This window comes from Oncorhynchus mykiss, chromosome 17, assembly GCF_013265735.2.
Source record: "Oncorhynchus mykiss isolate Arlee chromosome 17, USDA_OmykA_1.1, whole genome shotgun sequence".
In the NCBI taxonomy this organism is placed as follows: Eukaryota; Metazoa; Chordata; class Actinopteri; order Salmoniformes; family Salmonidae; genus Oncorhynchus; species Oncorhynchus mykiss.
In genome coordinates this window covers 50629382-50652137 of record NC_048581.1, presented here as the reverse complement: position 1 = coordinate 50652137, position 22756 = coordinate 50629382, and the positions used below count along the sequence as shown (strand labels likewise).

The window sequence follows — 22756 nt, the reverse complement described above, 5'->3', positions numbered from 1 at the left end:
TGTTATTCAGAGATCTGTTTTCAGCTATTAGCAGATTATTTTATTTCCCTCGAGATTAATGTTATGGGTTTCCTAGTCCGTTAGAGGTGGCAGGTAGTATGAGGGATTTCGATTGTCTTCCTCTTCTCACTCACCCAAACCTTCCATCTCACCCATCCCTGGTTGGGGAGAGATGTGGGTGTTGCTCCTCAACGTCGGCTATGCCTTTGATTAATGAAATCCCCTCATAAATCCTTTCTAATCCACTGACTCGACAGACACACACACACACACACACACACACACACACACACACACACACACACACACACACAGTAGTTCTGACTTCTGTTTCTTTTCAGAAACCAGAGGACAATCAGAATAGTAGAAAAGTCCTGCAGTAACAACATGAGATAATCAAGCCAACTGTTGACATGAAGGAAGAGAATGAAGGCGATGGTAGTGGTCTCAATCCATTGTGGTATTCTGTTTGCTGGAGTAATTTCATCGTCAGGTGAGTTTATTGATGGTGGTCAGGTTCTAACAGGCATAATATCTGATTATTTGCATCCAGGAGTGTTATATATGTAAACAAACTGTTTTGAGGTCGGGCACTGATGTGGGGAATTAGGCCTGGCTCGCAGTCGGCGTTCCAAATCATCCCAAAGGTATTCAATGGGGTTGAGGTCAGGGCTCTGTGCAGGCCAGTCAAGTTATTCCACACTGATCTTGACAAACCATCTCTGTATGGACCTCGCTTTGTGCATGGGGGCATTGTCATACTAAAAGAGGAAAGGGCCTTCTCCAAACTGTTGCCACAAAATTGGAAGCACAGAATCGTCTGGAATGTCATTGGATGCTGTGGCGTTAAGATCTCCCTTCACTGGAACTAAGGGGCCTATCATGAACCATGAAAAACAGCCCCAGACCATTATTCCTCTTCCACCAAACTTTACAGATGGCACTATGAATTGGAGCAGGTAGTGTTCACCTGGTATCCGCCAAACCCAGATGAATCCGTCTGACTTCCAGATGGTGAAGCGTTTCCACTGCTCCTGAGTCCAATGGCGGCGAGGTTTGCACCACTCCAGCCGACGCTTGGCATTGAGCATGGTGATCTTAGGCTGCTCTGCCATAGAAACCTATTTCATGAAGCTCCCAACAAACAGTTATTGTGCTGACGTTGCTTCCAGAGGCACTTTGGAACTCGGTTGTGAGTGTTGCAACGATTTTTACATGCTTCAGCACTCGGTGGTCCCGTTCTGTGAGCTTGTGTGACCTACCACTTTGCAGCTGAGCCGTTTTGGCTGTTATACGTTTCCACTTCACAATAACAGCACTTACAGTTGACCAGGGAAGCTCTAGCAGGGCATAAATTTGACGAACTGACTTGTCGGAAAGCTGGCATCCTATGACAGTGCCACAGTGAGAGCCACTGAGCTCTTCAGTATGGCCATTTTACTGCCAATGTTTGTCTATGGAGATTGCATGGCTGTGTGCTTGATTTGATACAACTGTCAGCAACGGGTGTAGCTGAAATAGCCGAATCCACTCATTTGAAGGGGTGTCCACACACTTTATATATGTATAATGTAGAACAGTAAACAAGTGTTTTTGTGTCATACCTGTGGTATATTGTCTGATATATACACGGCTGAAATTCTGTTTCAATCAATCAGCATCATGGGAGTAACATCGTACAACCATGAGGCAATCCATGACCAAAACTCCTTGATTTATAATTCCAAATATTCCCCACACTGTGGCAATTGGTGACCCTTAAGGTTTTCCCATTTGCTACAGATAGGTGGTATCAGTGAGCTTCAGGGCAGCCATTTAGCAAAGAGCAGGATGTGGGGGTTTACTGAGACACACACAGGTCTGTGTGCCACACACACACACACACACACACAAACACACACAAACACACACACAGCAATGCAATAAAATAAGCAGAGCTGAACGGAGGCAGTCATGGAGTTGCGAGCTGAACTGCTAAAGTCCATCTGGTATGCTTTCACTTCTCTGGATGTGGAGAAGAGCGGGAAGGTGTCCAAATCCCAGCTAAAGGTGAGAGGTCAGGGGTCAAGTAAGGGGTCAGCATAGGGGTCAAAGAGCTGGGAGGATTGCAAGGATTTGCTTCAGTGTGTCTCTCTGCCTTTCCAATGTGTTGGTTTGTGTGTTATTGACGTTTTTACCCTTAATTATTTTTGTTTGTTATCTTTTCCTTGTTTGAGGAAAATTATGTTTTTTATATCACTGTTATCAACACACAAAAAAAACGTTTTATTTATTGATCTAGTTAGGTCAACCGAATTAGATGAGACACTATTTTCAAGGTCTAATCTCTTTCCTGTTAGCTAAATGTTTTCTTTCACTTCCCACTGAGAAAAAAACTGGTTGAATCAACATTGTTTCCACTTCATTTCAACCGAAACATTAAATGTGATGATGTGGAGTCAACCTGTTTACATCATTTTGTATTTATTTTTTCTTTACAAAAAAATCTAAATCCAATGACATGGTGGAATGTTTGGTTGATTTCACATTGAATTCATGTTAGTTGACAACTCAACCAAATGTAAATCAAAACTAGACGTTGAACTGACACTTGTGCCCAGTGGGTTGGTGTGTTTGTGTGTGATCTTTCCTGTAGCATGAGCTTCACAGCACTGATTGATTTCTTACACAATGTTATTGCTTGATCAAACCCCTCGTGTTGACATTTGATTCCCTTTTTTCTTTTACCTTTGTCCTCCCTCCCCAAATCTAGAATAACAAACACATGACTCTAACTGGGCTAATTCCTGGGATTATGTATGGGCCAGACTACCGCTGGAATGGAGAGGCAGTAATCAGTAATCTGCCATGGTGATAGGCCTATCTCTATGTTCAGAGGCAGACCCTCTCTGAGCCCCATCATGCATCTGGGTGGCTGGTGGTATGTTATTGCTCTGGTGTTTGGGTGTATTGGTGGCTGCTGAATTGTCGTGTGTTATGGGTCTGTGATGCTGTGTTGTGTTGCGTTATGTGTGAGATCAGCCATTGTGACATGTTTAATCCCAGTCACACCTAGGAGCTCGGACTCTAAATCCCAGCTGTTGCTATGACGATGTTGTCAAAGAGGCCCTGTGTCTGCCTACTTCCATCTTTCTGCTGTCAAGTCTCTTCCTCTGTCTGTCTCTCTATCGCTTATCTTACTGTCTCTTTCTGTATCCCCACTGGGCACAGATGTCTATTGGGGTGGCAGGGTAGCCTAGTGGTTAGAGCGTTGGACTAGTAATTGGAAGGTTGCAAGTTCAAACCCCTGAGCTGACAAGGTACTTGTCTACCCCTGAACAGGCATTTAACCCACTAGGCTGTCATTGAAAATAAGAATTTGTTCTTAACTTAACTGACTTGCCTACAGGTAAAATTGGTTCAACATAATTTCATTAAAATGATGTGGAAACAATGTTGATTCAACCAGTGGGTCTCCTTATCTTGCTCTCCCTTTCTCCCCACCCCTCTCTCTCATAACCTGTACATACTGTTGATGAGTTGTACTGTACTTGTAGGTCCCCAGTAACGGTCAGATCGCAATTTACGTCTTAAATAGTTCAGGGTTGTCAAACCTTTTGCTTTGGGGAGGGTTGTGTGTTTTTTTGGGGGGAACAGGGGAGGATAGTGTTTTCCTTGGTTTAGATTAGATTTTTTGCAGGTTTTACTATATAATTTCTTCCATCCTAGTCACATTTCCTCATCTTCTGGCATGCACTTCCTCTATATCATGGTGTTTTGGTACTTCCCTTATGCACTACACTTTTCCGTATGCTAACTTATACTATACCACAGGTCAGTATAGTCTACCAGTCTAACCTGCCCATAATGCACCATTCGTAGTGACAATAGTTGTAGGTGGATCGTTTGTCCAGATCTGCAATAGGCTAACTAGCGATCACACCGCACATAAATGCATTCAAATTTGTATACATTAAGAAAGAGCAGCGAAGACATGAGACACACAACTCAAAAATCTCCCCTATCGATCTTGTTTAGGGACAATAAAATGATCCTACCTAGACTAGTTTACAACACCACAATGCAATGAATAATTGCATTACTGTTTTCAAGTGAGTACAACATTCCAGCCTGGTTTAGTCTGCAGTGAAAACGTCATTTAAATAACAGCTCAAAAGCCCTGTAATTTGAATGTTTCATTCCATTTGGATCAGTTGTGTGACTCTCCACTGTTTAGAAGGTCTAGAAAGGCACAGTAGCTGACCAGTCTGGCTGCATTTCTGATACTGATTGCAGATCATTCTCCCAAGACGTCCTTTATAATAATGTGGCCACACTCTCCCGGCAGGCCCAGTTATTCAGGAAAGCCAAACACAAGCTCTGCCTCTTCTCCAATCTAAACGACTATACTTCGCACACCTAGAACATAACGCTTCAATGAGGCATAAATATTTATTGTTGAACTTTTTAAACAATTTGCCTTTTATGCGGCAAAGTAGCCTACATGTTTGATACAAAGAAAAATCACCACATCATGGGAAAGCATGCAGTTTATACAGTGTGGTGAAAGTGCACATGAGCTTGATGCTCCTTTCAATAAATATCAAGGGTCTTATTCTGGTGACATGATCATCAATGCTTGGCTGCCATTTGACAAATAATAATTCTTGCACTTTTGTACATAATTATCTCATTATGTAGCAGGCTATACCTGCACTGTATCTGCAAGCTGTTGGCCAGAGCGCCCCTGCCAATACAATACCAGAGTGCCCCTGCCAATACAATACCAGAGTGCCCCTGCCAATACAATACCAGAGTGCACCTGCCAATACAATACCAGAGGGCACCTGCCAATACAATACCAGAGCGCACCTGCCAATACAATACCAGAGCGCACCTGCCAATACAATACCAGAGCGTACCTGCCAATACAATACCAGAGCGGGCACATTCACTATACCTACGCATCAATTTTTGTGACAAAACTATCCGTATGCAATGGACAACACAACTCTGACGGGAAAATGCTCCAGGGTCTCCCTTAGTTGGTAATTGCCGGCATTTGGTGAATAAAAAAAATGAAATGCCAATGAATAAAATTGTAGCAGTCCAAATTTACATAGCCTACACCCTGAATTCGCACTTCAGCGCCATTCTCTCACGCCTTGCGGTACAGTACAGTACATTTTAATTCAGTAGAGTAGAGTACAGTATGGTACAGTCACGTTTTATCAGTAATCAAAGCCGGTCCGGACCAAACCAAATCTATGTTTAGGCCTAAGACGTCTATGTTTAGGCCTAGTATAGAGAAGAGTGTAATTGCAGACCGCAATTAGTGGCGTTTTCTGATATTGGCATTTCTTGATGTCGAATAACACCCATTGATGCTCGCCATTGGTCCATGGCCATTTCGTTCGCTTCCGGGACAACAGTTGTTGACAATTGTGTCATTGTAGGTAAACCTAACCCTACACCTTTTCCTAACCTTAACCTCATTCACCTAACCTGCCATGTTAATTATCCTAACCTGCCACATTAGTTTTCCTAACCTGTTATGTAAACAAATCATCTGTGTCGAGAAACCATCAGTCTCTTGGCACCGGAACTGACCAATGGCAGGTATCAACGGACTGACCAATGGCAGGCACCAATGGCAGGCACCAATGGGAGTTGTACGTGTTGTCTCATAACCTATACACTGTGTTGGTGAGTTGTACGTGTTGTCTCATAACCTATACACTGTGTTAATGAGTTGTACGTGTTGTCTCATAACCTATACACTGTGTTAATGAGTTGTAGGTGTTGTCTCATAACCTATACACTGTGTTGATGAGTTGTACGTGTTGTCTCATAACCTATACACTGTGTTGGAGTTGTAGGTGTTGTCTCATAATCTATACACTGTGTTGATGAGTTGTAGGTGTTGTCTCATAACCTATACACTGTGTTGGAGTTGTAAGTGTTGTCTCATAACCTATACACTGTGTTGGAGTTGTAGGTGTTGTCTCATAATCTATACACTGTGTTGATGAGTTGTACGTGTTGTCTCATAACCTATACACTGTGTTGATGAGTTGTACGTGTTGTCTCGTAACCTATACACTGTGTTGATGAGTTGTAGATGTTGTCTCATAATCTATACACTGTGCTGATGAGTTATAGGTGTTGTCTCCTAACCTATACACTGTGGTGAAGAGTTGTAGGTGTTGTCTCCTAACCTATACACTGTGTTGATGAGTTATAGGTGTTGTCTCCTAACCTATACACTGTGTTGAAGAGTTGTAGGTGTTGTCTCCTAACCTATACACTGTGTTGATGAGTTATAGGTGTTGTCTCATAACCTATACACTGTGTTGAAGAGTTGTAGGTGTTGTCTCCTAACCTATACACTGTGTTGATGAGTTGTAGGTGTTGTCTCATAACCTATACACTGCGCTGAACATCCCACACGACCCTGTGGCTCTAGAGGACCACTTCAGCGATGATGATGATGGGCCGGTGTCCAACCAAGGGTACATGCCCTACCTCAACAAATTCATACTGGACAAGGTACTGTATACACACGCTGACACACACACATACACACACACACACACACACACACACACACACACACACACACACACACACACACACACACACACACACACACACACACACTTGGCATCCTTCATTTCTGACCTCAGGTGGTTGAGGGCACGTTTGCTAAGGAGAACGTAGACGAGTTCTGCTGGACTCTCTGTGCCAAAAAGAACTACCGGCCTAAAAATGGCGTGGACGTTCTGCCTGATAAAGATGCCTTCCATCTTTGGTGCCTTTTCAACTTCCTGTCTGAAGACAATTATCCACTGGTCCTGGTCCCAGAGGAGGTGAGTTCTCAGCCCTGGGCGGTACTCCAAAATCATTTGCCTCCTTTCTTCCCTCTTTTCATGAAAATGCCTTGCAATAATGTCAAAGGGAGATTTGGGTGAAACTTCAGTCTCAAGTTAGGATTTGTACCATGATGTGCTCTATTCATTCCCTATGGTAACTCGCAGGTGGAATATCTCCTGAAGAAGATCTGCATAGCCATGAGTGTGGAGTTGAGCTGTGTGGACATGGAAGACTTCATCTCCCAGGAGGCTGTGCAGCAGAGCGGCATCACAGTGTGGGCCTTCCTGGACTTTGTCAACACCGGGAGGCTGACCAGAGGGATGGTGAAGGACTCCGTTACGATGGCGATAGACGAGGTCTACCAGGAGATAGTGGGCAATATCATAAAACAGGTGCTTTTAAACATAAAGAGAATATATAGACATGTTAGTGTTAATATGCATGTAATATAAATGTAATCCACGTGTAATATGGCATTTATATAATTAGGCATGTGTAACTTTGTGTGGCCGTATGTATCTGTCCTTATAGGGGTATTTGTGGAAGAAGGGCCACTTGCGGAGGAACTGGAATGAGCGCTGGTTCTCTCTCCAGCCCAGCACTCTGCATTACTATGTCAGTGAGGACCGCAAGGAGTGTAAAGGCTGCATCGAGCTGAGCCACAACTGCTGTGTGGAGGTACACAACACTGGGTTAGGGATTATGTAGAATGGAAGAAGGTAGTACCGGGGGTAGGCCTACACTAAATCCTCTGGCATAGGGTGCCAATGTGGACAGAGCTGGGATGAGGGATTTGTTCAGAGAAGACTTCGATAGGGTAACATACTTGAATGAATATGAACCACCCCATTATTTTGATCAATACAAAATGTTGTGTGCGGATGATGCTGTTTGTTATGGTGGTTATGTTCTCACCACTGTGGTTGCGTTGACAGGTGCTGCCAGAGAAGGAGGGGAAGAGGTGCATGTTCTGTGTGAAGACGCTCACTAAGACCTACGAGATGAGTGCCCCCGACACCAAGCAGAGACAGGAGTGGACCACAGGTCAGAGATCATACAGTACAGTACACACTGGGCTTTTAAAGCCTGGAGAAAATAGCCATTTCACACCCTGATGAAGGCAAAAGCCACAATGCGTCATCTGGCTTGATTTATGATGATGCTTCAGGCTACTTACTGTATGTTGTCACTGCAGCGATCCAGACAGCCATCCGTCTGTGTGTGGAGGGGAAGAAGTCCCTGCATAAGGACCTGAAGCTGCGACGCAGGGAGCAAAGGGAGGAGAGGGAGAGGAGACACACCGCCAAGGAGGAGGAGCTCCAAAGTCTGCGCCTTCTCCAGTGGGAGAGGGAGAGCAAGTTGGCTGAGCTGGAGCTACTACAGGTGTGTGTGGCTGAGAGAGAAATACAGAGAGACAGAGAGACAGAGAGAGAGAGAGACAGACAGAGAGACAGAGAGAGAGAGAGAGAGAGAGAGAGAGAGAGAGAGAGAGAGAGAGAGAGAGAGAGAGAGAGAGAGAGATAGAGAGCGACAGAGACAGAGACAGAGACAGAGACAGAGACAGAGAGGCGGAGAGAGAGATGACTACAATGAAAACTGAACTTTGAATAGCAATGTGATAATAGCCTCACAATCACTGTTGTTATATTTGTATAATCTGTGTGCAGGAGGAGCAGAAGAGGATACAACATGTGGAGCTGCAGAGAACCCTGCAGGAGCAGCTACAGCAGGCTGAGGAGGTGAGAGGGACAGAGAGGAAGAGTTTAGCGGGGAATTGAGGAGGAGGTGAGCTGATCAGGGTAAGGAAAGAAGGTGGATGTAAGAGGAAGGATAATTATAATTTTTACTAGGATCCCCATTAGATGATGCTATAATGTCAGCTAATCTTCCTGGGGTCCAACACAGAAAGACAATTCCACGGTAACAGAGTGACGCTGAGACTCAGATTTTTCCCTTAAAAATGTGTGCCAAACAAAAAACAATGATTGCTAAGTTAAACAAACCCTAAAACGTTATGCACAAGGACTATATTTATCAATGTCCACAGAAAATCTTACAAAAATACATGTACTTGAAGAACAGTGCAGGTGCATAGTTTCGTAACAGAATGACAGTTTGTGCTGTTGGTGCTGTCATTCTTCACCAAACTTAGTTATTTTATTGTTTTCTTGAAGGCGGATTTAGTTTTTACCAATGTGATTTGGTAAAGAATACCATGTAGTGATGGCTCCGTATTACTGTATATTTGAGGATATTTATCCCTGGTCTGGGGGTTATCAATTGTCCTGAACTAGCCTGTCTGGTTTGGTGGTTATGTTTGTTCCTAGTATACACCAATTGGTCAGAAATAAACGTTGGTTTGTTTAGAAATATCACATTCCTAAAGAAAATCAAAAGACTGGATAATAATTTGTGTTCAACGGGAAGCCATGAGAGATGATGGCGCAATCGGTTGACATTCATACAGGTAGGTCGATGAAGAGCTAATCTTGCAGCCTTTTGGAGTTGGAGATTTTTAAGATATTTTTTTGCTGCAGATGACAATATGACTGGACAGTACTATAGGTCTGACAGAACCTCAGAACATTTATTGTTATAGCAATGCCTTTACCCATTTTAATTACAATCTTGTCTATATGTTCAGACCACGACAGAGCTGCGTCCAATGTGACACTTTTTAACTTGTTCCACAGACAACCCATCCATTGACAAATCACAAATACAATAAATGTTGTTTTAGAAATATTCAACACCAATTTCTGAATGTTAACCCCCTAAGACACCATTCTTAGTTCTTTGCTCAATACATCTGTTAGTTCATTATATGCTGATGCAGTGCTATACATTGTAGAGTCATCAGCATACATAACCACTCTTGCTTTATTCATTCCTGATGGTAAATCATTAGTCAAGATAGAGTAGAGTAGTGGGCCTAGGCAACTGCCTTGAGGAACACCACAGTGTAAATCTTTACAGTGCAAAAAGCTACCATTAAATACAACTTTTTGCCTTCCCCTGGAAAGGTAGCTTTCCATCCAGGATAAAGCGTCAGAAATAAAACCATAACATAACTTTACCTAGCAACATTTTATGATCAATTACATCAAAAGCAGCACTAAAGTCTAACAGCACTGCACCCACTAGAGGAGAGGAGGCGGGGAGAAGGATAGCAAGAAGGAACTCAAGGAAGGAAAGTTGAGGAGGAGGAAGGTATGAGGGGTGAGACAATGAGGAGAAGGACCCAACTCTATAGATCTTTACGGGTCTAATTGTGGCTTTGTCCTGGTGTGTTTGTTGTGGGCCAGGCGCGGGCCAGCATTCAGGCAGAGATGGCCCTCAAGGATGTAGAGACGGAGCGTCAGAGGAGGAGAATAAGGGAGCTGGAGGTGATGCAGCTCCACCTGGAGGAGGCCCTGCATCAAGAGATGAGAGCTAGACAAGACGAGGAGGTCTACTTCCTCGCACAGGCCAGGTAACACACACACACATACATGTATATGCAGCATACACACACACACACACACACACACACACACACACACACACACACACACACACACACACACGTACATTATATACAGTGCCTTCAGAATTAATCACACCCATTTACTTTTTCTATATTTTGTTCTGCTACAGTCTGAATTTAAAATTGATTCAATTTAGATTTTGTGTCACTGGCTTACACAAAATACCCCATAATGTCAAAAGTGGAATTATGTTTTTATAAACTTTTACAAATGAATTCAAAATGAAAAGCTGAAATGTCTTGAGTTAAAAAGTAGTCAACTCCTTTGTTATTGTAAGCATAAATAAGTTCCGGAGTAAGAAGTCACATAACATGTTGCAAGGGACAGAGTGAAAAAATCCCAATACTGATTAAAGAAATTACTGAAGTTGATATTCAGCCATCGTCAATGGTAGAGGATGTCGACTTCAATGGGCCCCTAAACATTAGGCACGTCTAGAAACAAGAATGGACTGCATTGCCCCTTAGCGGTCATATCTGAATTGTGAATTCACGTAATTGTATGATTTTTTGTTATCATTTCAATGCTAAATGTCAGTTTTAAACGTAAATACTTTTCTTTCATTTGTCACATCCCTGCAATGATCCAAATCTCATTGATTCGTTCATCATATCAAACAAATCATACCGAATCATTCAAACTAAAATGTACAAACTAGATACAGTGCCTTCAAAGTATTCACACCCCTTGACTTTTTCAGCGTTTGATTGTTTTACAGCCTGAATTTTGACACAGGCCGACACACAATACCACATAATGTCTGGAATTATATATTTAGAAATTTGGGGAAATGAATAAAACTATTTCACCATGCTTTGCAATAAGGACTAAAGTAAAATTGAAAAATAATGTATGTCTTGAATACAAAATGTGGACACTCATCCTTGTGCAGTCTCTGTCACAAGGAAACAAACAATAGAGCATATTTTCTGGTACTGTCCTCCAGTGTCTTGCTTTTGGAGTCCGGTCTAGGAATGGTTGTCATGTCATAAATTCAGGGTTCAGCTGGACCCTATTATTAGGAGATCTGAAAAACCACGAACAGTCAATGGGAAATATCATTATACTCTTAGGTGAAGTATTTATTTTTATGGCGATATCGGTAGAAATGTTTCAAATAGGGAGGTTCAAGAACCTCAAGACATCAAAGTAAAATGGAGGGATGTATTGCGAAAGGAAATAGCAAAAAGGCCTTATACTGGGAAATATGGGTTCATCTGTGGACATCGGAGGGTTGGAGTTAAAATCCGAATTAATGGTGGATTGGCCGCTTTGGATGAAAATACAGCTCTTGCAGCGAGGAAATGAGGAATATACTGTATGAATTTGTATTTATTAGCGATCCCCATTAGCTGCTGCCAAGGTAGCAGCTACTATTCCTGGGATCCAAACACATTAAGGCACTTACATTACATATCAAACAAAAGATAAAACAGAACATCATAAAACATTATTACACCACTACATACAGTGCCTTCGGGAAGTATTCAGACCCCTTGACATTTTCCACATTTTGTTACATTATAGCCTTATTCTAAATATATATAAAAAATGATCCTCAGCAATCGACACCTTATACACCATAATGACAAAGCGAAAACAGTTTTTTTGAAATTTTAGCAAACTTATTTACATAAGTATTCAGACCTTTTTGCTATGAAACTTGAAATTGAGCTCAGGTGCATCCTGTTTCCATTGATCACCCTTGAGATGTTTCTACAACTTGATTGGAGTCCACTTGTGGTAACTTCAATTTATTGGACATGATTTGGAAAGGCACACACCCGTCTATATAAGTTCCCACAGTTGATAGAGCATGTCAGATTAAAAACCATAAGGTTGAAGGAATTGTCCGTAGAGTTCTGAGACAGGATAAAAGGATGTAGAAGTAACATGCCTACTAGGGAGACCTAACAGTAAAGAAACTGGGTCCAATTCTAGATCAACCCCTAGGATCTTTTCAATTTCTTGCAGAACACCAGACCAGTATCTTTGTATTTTGGTACATGACCATAAACAATGTGTTAGGGTGCCTGTATCAGTTTTGCATTTAAGACACTGAGGGGAAGAGGAAGTGGGGCTAAAAGTGGGGCTAAAAGCATGTCTGCGATTTGGGGATATATGCAATCTGTGTATTATTCTTAATTGGATTGCTCTAGTACGATTACATATGGATATTGTTTTTGCATATCTCCAAATGTCCTCCCACATCTCTTCGTCAATAGTAACAGACAATTCTTTCTCCCACACTTGTTTCACCCTCTGTCTATTGACAGCAGAAAAGGACCTTAAAGTATCATAAAACAGACTTACAGACATTTTCCTTTGTGGGAAAAAAAGCATTCTTTCAATGACAGACACATCAGGGTTACCAATTAAGGTGGTGCTCTTCAGAATATAATGTCTTACTTGTAGGAAGTGGAAAAAGTCCTGCTTTGGGAGTCGATATTTCTCGACCATCTGTTCAAATGACAATAAAATCTTATCAGCAAATAAGTTATTTAGCCTGTGTATGCCCTTATTAAGCCAAAAGTTAAAGCCAGCATCCAGCAATCCTGGACTGAAATCTGGGTTGTTAAGAATTGGGGTAAGAGCAGAGGTTAGTTTGGACCTTCCCAGGAAGCGTTGAACTGACCTCCATACTTTGAGTGTGTTAAGTGTAACGGGATTATTGCAGTGATCTTCTACAGACTTAAAACTTCTGAAAAATAAGAGATCCTGTAAGGGGTATTTTGAAAGAGAAGTCTCAATGTCTAACCAAATAGAGGAGTCATCATTTGTGATCCAGCCAGAAATATAACAAAGGTGGGCACACCATTGATAGAACCTGATATTGGGCAGGTCCAAGCCGCCCATAGAACTTGGCAGCTGCAATATTGCCATCTTAAATCTTGGCTTGCGTTTACTCCATATAAGGAACTTAGCCATCCATTTACATCCTTTATTACCTTACTGGAGAGTAATACTGGGATCATTTGGATTGGGTAAAGTAGTCTAGGTAAAATGTTCATTTTCAAGAGGGATATTCTACCCAACCAAGAAATCGGGAGAGAGTTCCAGCGCTCCAGATCCTGTCTTATTGTATCAAACAAGGAAACAAAATTGTCTTTGTACATTTGCTGGAATTTAGGAGTTACAAATATACCCAGATACATGAAACCTGAGGGAGACAATTTAAAAGGGAAGGGGGGAGAAGTATTAGGTACAGAGTGTAGGCTACCAAGTGTCATAGCCTCTGACTTAGTTAGGTTAATCTTGTAGCCTGAGAATTCGCTGAATAATTCAATAATATTAATAAGAGATGCAATTGAAGTCTCGGGACTAGAGATGAATATCAGGACATCTTCAGCATACAAGCTTATTTTATGGTGAACATCACCAATGAGCAGCCCCTGTATAGCAGGCGTTACCCTGATGGCCTCGGCCAGTGGTTCCATAACGAGTGCAAAGAGGAGAGGGGATAAAGGACAGCCCTGTCTGGTACCTCTGTGTATAGAGAAGCTATTTGACCGTAGCCCATTAGTAAGGACAGCAGCCTGAGGATCATCATATAAAACTTTCACCCATTTTATAAAGTTGTCCCCTAGACCAAATTTATTTAGAGCAAATAATAGGTAAGACCACTCCACACGATCAAATGCTTTCTCAGCATCTAGGGAGCGCACAAGACCATCCATAGCACTTTGTTGGTAGGCTTGAATTACGTTAAGAAGCCGCCTGACATTGTTGCATTACTTACTTAATGGAGCCAGTTTGGTCTCCTTTCACAATTAATGGCAGTGAGTCCTCTAATCTTGTGGCTAGAATTTTAGAAAGTAATTTTCTATCCACATTCAGAAGGGAAATTGGTCTGTACAAAGAACAAGACTCTGGACATTTTCCCCTTTTGAGAATAAGTGAAATGTTGGCTTCTCTCAGCGTTTGAGGGAGCTGGTCATTTGAAAATGAGTGGTTAAACATATCACGCAATGGCTCAAGAATCAGGCCATGGAACTCTTTATAGAACTCACTACAAAACCCGTCTGGTCCTGGGGCCTTACCATTTTGCAGATTCTTAATTGCGAACATTATCTCTTCATTGGTAATAGGAGCAATAAGGAGAGACCTCTGTTCTTCGGAGATAGTAGGGAGCTCAATCTTACAAAATAAGTTCTCCATTAATTTGGGTGCATCCTTTGGCAGTTCTGAGACATAAAGGTTTGTATACATTTTCTTAAATGAGTCACTATCAATTTATTTTCATATAAATGATTACCATCAGAATCAGTAATAGTAGCAATTGACTGAGAGTCAGCTCTCTTTTTAGCTAGGTATGCCAAGTACTTTCCTGGCTTATCGCCATGTTCATATAGCTTTTGCCTGACAAATCTCATTTTCTTTTCAGCGTCCTGTGTTAGGAGAGAGACTAACGTTGATCTAATGATTGATATTTCCCTTAATAGGGCAGGAGTGGGAGTTTTAATGTAGTCCTTCTCTTTAGTTCCTAATTCACCCTCTAACATTTTTTGCTTTTCACGCTTTTTCCGTCTCTTAGTAGCTGTGTATGACATAATCAGACCCCTGGCATACGCTTTACAGGTCTCCCAAAGGAGCGAGGGGTTATCTGTTGATTGAGAGTTAATAGAGAAAAATGCTTTAAACTCTGTAATAAAATATGATGTGAATGTACGGTCTTTAAGAATGGTTGTGTTCAACCTCCAATGTTTTGACCGATTGAATGCCCCGTTGAGTTTTATGTCCAGGATCACCTCAGCATGATCAGATATGACTATGCTTCCTATCCTAGTGGATAAAACAGACTGCAAAGACGTCCTGGACATAAAAAAAATAATCTATTCTAGTCTGACATCCATGAGGTGCAGAGAAAGTGAACTCTCTGTTGGAGGGATGAAAAGCTCTCCAGACATCCGCATACCCCAGATCATCACAAATAGCTTTAAGTGACTTAGCTTGAGGAGAGAGTGAAGCTATACCGCTGGGAAACGTATCAATAAGGGGGTTCAACAAGCAGTTGAAATCTCCTCCAACCACTGCAGTGTCCGAGTTTAATTCTGAAAAGTCTAGAAATACCTTAATAAGGAAATCAGGGGGGTGAGCAGGGGGGAAGTAAATATTCAGTATGGAAATGTTCTGCCCTTGTAAAGTACCATTAATTATAACAAAGCGACCAAATTAATCTTTCACACAATTCAAGACCTTAAGTTATTTTTCACCAGAATTGCTACACCTCTACTTCTGGATGTAAATGATGAGAAAAACACTTGTAATTTCAGGTGCTCCTTATCATCCAAATGAGTTTCTTGCAACAGGGCAAAATCAACATTTTCTTTTTTCAAAAAAGACAGTACCTTCTTCCTTTTAATGGGGTTATGGCTCCCTCTAATGTTCTATGTACATACACGCAGAGTCCGTTACCTGCCATTGTATCTTGACCATTCAATATCCAGATTGGATCCTACAGTAAAAGTGGGGTGGTACCTTTTTCCATGTGTTGAACTCTCCTCTATCTCACCGAGCATAAACAAACGATATGAACCCTGAACTCGAACTATACTAAACCCAAAAATTAAACATGTAAAGATCCAAAAGGGGGTTTTCCCACAAGCTAACATGCAAGGGATTTCAACTCTCCAATGTAGACTCTTAAGTCCCCATTGCCGCTCAATAGCCTCATCCTTTATATGTATGAAAAATAAAATCAATAGAAGAAGATTGAGGCTCTTCCACCTAAAACCAAGCCTGGGCACCAATATGGATTCACACATATCTCAGCCTGAGCTATAGTGGCTATTACTTTAGCAAGAAAAACAATAAAGATACGAATATTACTGAGCCGGAGTACGTGAGGACTCACACCACTGTTTCATGATCAGATTCAACCAAAAATAAACAAAGTTATCCAACGCTGCGGAGGTGCAGCTTAAAGTTATTTACCCGAGAGAGTCAATAAACGCAGCAGCCTCTTCAGGTGTGTAGAGCTTTTTAGGCGATCCGTTGACCATAATCTTCAATGTGGCCGGGTACAACAGTGCGTAGTCCATCTTCATTCTCCTGAGTCGAGCCTTCGCCTCATCAAACGCTTTGCGTCTTCGTACAACCGCAGAGAGACCTTTGGACTTTTACGTTGACTACCATCAGAGCCGATGTTTCTAGCCGCGTCCATGACGCGCTGCTTGTCGGTGAAGTTGTGGAACTTTATAACCACCGGCCGTGGGCGTTGGTTGGGACCGGGTATCGGTGCTTGGGAGCGATGGGCTCTGTCCAGCTTCACACGACCAGCCTTAGTGTTCATTTGTAGGTAGCCAGGCATCCATTCCTCAAATAATTTTACTGAACGTGTCCCTTCAGAATTTTCCGGGAGTCCCACAACACGAATATTGCATCTGCGTCCTTGATTATCCAAGTCGTCAATGTGCTCCGCCATTTCGCGCACCTGTTTCTTAAGTGCTTTTATCTTAGCGTCCATAGATGTAGTTGAAGTTTCCACTGCAGCAATTCTTCCTTCCGCCTCAACAACACGTTTCACAACACTCTGTAGTTCAGCTGAATAGCCTGCTATTGCTTCCAAGACCTTTTCTTATCTTAACATCAATCACTTTAGTAATGTTATCAGTCATCTTTTGAATCACCAGGTCCATTGTGCCTGGATCCGCAATGGTGTTAGCTTCGCTAACGTTAGCTAGCTCCTCATGCACATCCACAGGGGTGGTGGTTTTGGTCGACTTCTTAGTAGTTCTGTTGGGCATGTTGTCGGAGATTTTTGCAAAATAGTCGTCAAGACTCATTATAGGATAACTTATTTAGCCAATTCTACCACTTTTACAAGCTAGGAGATTCATGTAAAAATATACATTTACGAGTGCCACGGGAGCTCGCTGAAACACAGTGTTCTCTCTACGGCGCCATTTTGTCCCCCCCGCCTCCATCATTCTTAAATGGAATACATTTTGAAGCACCAAGACTCTTCCTAGAGCTGGCCGCCAGGCCAAACTGATCAATCAGGGGAGAAGGGCCTTGGTCAGGGAGGTGACCAAGATCCTGATGGTCACTCTAACAGAGCTCTAGAGTTCCTCTGTGGAGATGGACGAAACTTAGAGAAGGACAACCATCTCTGTAGCGCTCCACCAATCAGGTCTTTATGGTAGATTGGCCAGACAGAAGCCACTTCTCAGTTAAAGGTACATGACAGTCGCTTGGAGTTTGCCAAATGGCACCTTAAGACTCTCAGACCATAAGAAACAAGATTCTCTGGTCTGATGAAACCAAGATTGAACTCATTGGCCTGACAGCCAAGCGTTACATCTGGAGGAAACCTGGCACCATCCCTACGATGAAGTATGGTGGTGGCAGCATCATGCTGTGGGGATGTTTTTCAGTGGCAGGGACTGGGAGACTAGTCAGGATTGAGGGAAAGATGAACGGAACAAAGTACAGAGAGATCCTTGATGAAAACCTGTTCCATAGCGCTCAGGCCCTCAGACTGTGGAAGGTTCACCTTCCAACAGGACAACGACCCAAGCACACAGCCAAGACAATGCAGGAATGGCTTTGGGACAAGTCTCTGAATGTCCTTGAGTGGCCCAGCAAGAGCCTGAACTCGAACTCAATAAAACATCTCTGGAGAGACCTGAAAATAGCTGTGCAGCAACCCTCCCCATCCAACCTGACAGAGCTTGAGAAGATCTGCAGAGAAGAATGGGAGAAAATCCCCAAATACAGGTGTGCCAAGCTTGTAGCGTCATGCCCAAGAAGATTCAATGCTGTAATCGCTGCCAAAGGTGCTTCAACAAAGTACTGAGTAAAGGGTTTGAATACTTACGTAAATATGATATTTACCTTTTTATAAAACCTGTTTTTGCTTTGTCATTATGGCGTATTGTCTGTAGATTTATGAGGGTGGAAAAACAATTGAATCAACTTTAGAATAAGACTAAGATAACAAAATGTGGAAAAAGTCAAGTGGTCTGAATGCTTTTCGAAGGCAGTGTATCTACAATACAAAATGTATAACACCATCATACAACAATATGACAATGTACTTGTGTGTAGAGCGCTTGTGAGCGTGTGCGTGTGTCTCTTCACAGTCCCTGTTGTTCCATAAGGTGTATTTTTTTACCATTAAAAAAAAAATCTGATTCTACTGCTTGCATCAATTACCTGATATGGAATAGAGTTCCATATAGTCATGGTTCTATATAGTACTGTGCGCCTCCCATAGTCTGTTCTTCACTTGGAGATTGTGAAGAGACCTCTGGTGACATGTCTTGTGGGGTATGCATGGGTGTTCGAGCTGTGTGCCAGTAGTTTAAACAAACAGCTGGGTACATTCAGCTTGTCAACATTTTTTACAAAAACAACTTTTGATTAAATCAATCTCTCTTCCACTTTGAGCCATGAGAGATTAACATACATATCCTTCATGTTAGCTCCTCCCTGTACTTTTAAGGGCCAGCCATGCTGCCCTGTTCTGAGCCTTTTGTAATTTTCCTAAGTCCCTCTTTGCGGCACCTGACCACACTACTGAACGGTAGTCCAGGTGTGATCAAACTAGGGCCTGTAAAACCTTCCTTTATTATGGAGAGACTTCTCCCCATCTTAGCTACTGTTGTATCAATAAGTTTTGACCATGACAGTTTGCAATCCAGAGTTGCTCCAAGCAGTTTAATCACCTCAACTTGCTCAATTTCCACATGATTCCTTCCAAGATGTAGTTGAGATTTAGGGTTTAGTAAATGATTTGTCCCAAATACAATGCTTTTATATATTTTTTATATTTAGGACTAACTTATTCCTTGCCACCCTTTCTGGAACTAACTGTGATCTTTGTTAAGCGTTGCAGTCATTTCAGTCCATGTAGTAGCTGACGTGTAAAAGTGTTGAGTCATCCACAAACATAGACACACTTACACATCATTAGTAAAGATTGAAAAAAGATGGGCCTAAACAGCTGCCCTGGGGAATGCCAATACAAATAAAATAAATAAATAAGGAGGAGTAGAAATTATGCAAACAATTAATTTTATAGAACCCAAAACCTATCTGCACTATTAAATCTTATCCTGTCACGTCCTGACCATAGAGAGTCCTTATTTTCTATGGTAGAGTAGGTCAGGGCGTGACTGCGGGGTTAGTCTAGTTTATTATTTATATGTGGGGTTCTAGGTTTGTTTTTCTATGTTGGTGATTGTGTATGATTCCCAATTAGAGGCAGCTGGTAATCGTTATCTCTAATTGGGGATCATATTTAAGTAGAATTTTTCCCACCTGTGTTTATGGGATATTGTTTTGAGTTAGTGCACGTAGCATCTCTGTAGTCACCGTTCATTGTTAGTTTATTGGTAATTTGTTTTTGTCTTTGCTAAGTTTTACTTTATTCATTAAATTATGTGGAACTCAACATCTGCTGCGCCTTGGTCCGATATTTATTCCAGTGAACGTGACATATCTGCAATATATTAAAGCTTATATTAACCTGAAGTGATTTGGCTGTACTTCTGTTTAGCCAAATGCATGGTACCCTCAGTCAAGCGAGTGCACACACATACATATGATGCTGTTGTCCTCCACAGATCACAACAGTTTTTGTTTGTAGACGTGTTTACTCTCAGAGAGACGCCAACGATTTCCTGTCATCTCTGTGCGGTACTTGTGGTTTGTCTACTTACTCAGGAACGGAACATCTTAGGGCGTAATGTCTTTTCATGTTTACTTTTTCCATAACCCTGCTCTCTGATTGGTCCTTCCATTATGACATTGTCATAACTCTGCTCTTTGATTTGTCCCTTCATTATGACATTGTCACAACTGTCACAAAAAGAAGCTTTAGAATGCACAATAAGTTAGGGCATTCCTATTCTGTAACTGTAACATTATTGCCATAGGTCCAGCCCATTATTTTTAGAGCTCCAACAAGGGTCAGTGTGCTACTGTGACTTAGAACCCTGCGTGGTGGTGGCTCTCCTTCTCTCTCTTCATCCCAAGGCTGCTGGTAGAGGAGGAGGAGAAGATGAAGGCCCTGCTGGCCCTCCAGGAGGAACAGGAGCAGTACATCCTGAAGACCCAGAGAGAGAAGCAGGAGCTCAGGCAAGAGATGGTAACCAAGTCCCAGGCTTTGGAGGAGGCCCAACACCAGCTGGAGAAAGTTCGGGCCAGCCGGCACAGAATGGACCAGGACATTGCAGTGAGTGCAACAAAATCAGTATCGAACCCAGATCTTCTGCTAAATGTATAGTATATCAGGGAACCACTGTCCAGACAACTACAGCTACTCGACAGCTACTCATCAAGCAATCATAGTCCGCTTAACCACCTCTGCTGCACACACATATCTGTGTGAACGTGCATATGTGTGGGTGTTGAATGTACCGAAACAAGCCACAGGACGGAAAGACAAGGTTCATGGTGTCTTAGAGGTCAGTGTAGATAGTTATGCTGTACTTTCCCCCACTCAGGTCCCATGAAGTCTATTTAGTAATTGCTGTATGTGTGTCAGTGTGGACCCTGTGTTTTATATCATGCTCCTTCTTATCTGAGAGTAATAAACATCTCAAAAGGAAGCACAGTGGCCTCTGGATCCTGTATAAACTACAGAAATGTATTCTCTAACTGCCCTCTCTCATTCTCTTCTCCTTCTCTCCCTTTCTCATTCGCTTCCCCTCCATCTCTCACTCCGTCCCTCTCCATGGTCTCACTCAGGCTGCTCAAAGGAAGCTGCGACATGCCAGCACCAGCGTCAAACACTGGAACATCCAGGTGAACAGACTGACACATCCTTAATGGACCGGTAGGTGAGATTAGTGGTGAGGGAAGTGTTCTAAAGCTACGTTTGAACAGGTGCCTGTGTGAACCTCCTTGTCCTTGTCCTCCATGCATTTTGTTTCTCTTTATTTCTCTTTCTCTACTCTCTCGCTCTCTCAAATTATTTCTTCCCCCTCCTTCTCCCAGAGAGAAGACCCTCTCTTGGAAGCTCAGGGATCCCAGTTGTGTCTGTGCCCTCCCTACGAGACCCGGGCCTACGCCTGTACCATTAGAGGAACGAAAGAGAGAAGGAGAAGTGAGGAGAGAGTGAACATCAGTGGAAGAGAGGAGATGTGTCTGTATCAAGCCTCCAATGAGGACATGGACTGTGCCTGAGGCCTAAGATCCCCAAGCTAAGAATGTTAATGTAAATACATACCGCTGGGGTTGTACTAGGGAGGCAGGTAGCCTAGCAGTTAAAAGCGTTGGGCCAGAAACCGAAAGGTTGCTGGTACAAATCCCCAGACTGACTAGGTAAGAAATCTGCTGATGTGCCCTTGAGTAAGATACTCTGCATAAGAGTGTCAGCTATATGATTAAAATCAAAATGTACAATCAGATCATTTGATATCACTTTCTGTTTACTTAAAGGATGTGTTTTTTGCGTGACGGATATCTTTATGTTCTGTGAGTGTTTTCCCCTTTCTTTTCTCTCTTTCCCTGACCTTAGAGAATTATTATGATGGTAGGAATATTAGCAAAATAATGCTAATAATGCTTGGTGCCTTAATGGGAGGAGAGTTTTCAAATTTAAACCATCAATATGTTTATTCTGTTTTAATTGTAATTATAAACAAAAACTCTGCAACTGGACAAAACTTAGCAGTTGTCAATCAATTGATACGTTTTATGTTTATAATTAAACAAACTGAGTCTAAATAACTCCACAGGACAACTTGGATGACGACGCTATTTTATATCTTCTCCTGAACTGGCGGAAGAGTTTGAAATGGAAATAAACGCTTTACGATTGTTACATCCTGTGGTTGCAACTTCCTTCGACTTCTCTTGAAGCAGTCTGCTTTTATACACATCCTACACCAAACTATGCTGCTGACATGTAAAACTTTGTAAAATCTGTCCTCAACCTCTGCAGAAAACATGGTTAAGATAGACACCTAGTGGCAATATGGTTGACAATACTGGCAATAAAGCCAAATGTAAAGGTGGTGAACAGAGTACCAGTATAATAGAATAGAATACTTGAATATCTCATAGGGAAACGTGTCTTTCAATAAGCTACAGGCATACAGACAGACAAACAGCCATCACATCAGATAACAAATATCAGGTGATGAATAGATAAATCACCAATCCAATTAAATCATGATTCTGAATGTGGAATAGGGAGAGAAGAAAACCCTGTGGATTGCTGACTGTCACAGAAACTTAGATCTCCAACATTTGTTGGGTGAATTAAAACCTTTTTACGTTTTTTTTCTCCAGACAGTTAAGACTGAATTTCAATATATGGATGTGCTAACTTAAAGCACTGTGCACATTCATGTCTAAAGTCTAAGTAAATGTTTTGTACGCTAAACGTGAACTTTGCTCGTGCTGTTATTTGCTTTTTTTATTTT

At 42.0% G+C, this 22756-nt stretch overlaps 1 protein-coding gene across 4 annotated transcripts; it reads left to right on the top strand.

The window, feature by feature from the left end:
- Nucleotides 1-1883: 1883 nt before the first annotated feature.
- LOC110494964 (differentially expressed in FDCP 6 homolog) lies at nucleotides 1884-22167 on the top strand. Of its 4 annotated transcripts, none has more exons than XM_036948202.1 (12): nucleotides 1884-2049; nucleotides 6388-6528; nucleotides 6666-6848; nucleotides 7017-7244; nucleotides 7384-7530; nucleotides 7788-7896; nucleotides 8048-8235; nucleotides 8520-8591; nucleotides 10158-10324; nucleotides 20361-20559; nucleotides 21075-21131; nucleotides 21324-22167. In XM_036948202.1, the coding sequence occupies exons 1-12, from the start codon at nucleotides 1954-1956 to the stop codon at nucleotides 21510-21512; spliced, it is 1776 nt and encodes a 591-aa protein (XP_036804097.1). In that variant the 5' UTR covers nucleotides 1884-1953; the 3' UTR covers nucleotides 21513-22167. The 4 variants fall into 4 exon arrangements, with proteins under 4 accessions (XP_036804097.1, XP_036804099.1, XP_036804098.1 ...); XM_036948204.1 differs by having other exon boundaries at nucleotides 21075-21162; XM_036948203.1 differs by having other exon boundaries at nucleotides 21075-21166.
- Nucleotides 22168-22756: the final 589 nt, after the last annotated feature.

Bases quoted from the DNA above. Each gene is read 5' to 3' on its own strand.
- LOC110494964 (XM_036948202.1), top strand. From the start codon at position 1,954: ATGGAGTTGCGAGCTGAACTGCTAAAGTCCATCTGGTATGCTTTCACT. The intron at 2,050-6,387 runs GTGAGAGGTCAG...GATGAGTTGTAG, and splicing joins TGTCCAAATCCCAGCTAAAG to GTGTTGTCTCATAACCTATA. The intron at 8,592-10,157 runs GTGAGAGGGACA...GTTGTGGGCCAG, and splicing joins AGCTACAGCAGGCTGAGGAG to GCGCGGGCCAGCATTCAGGC.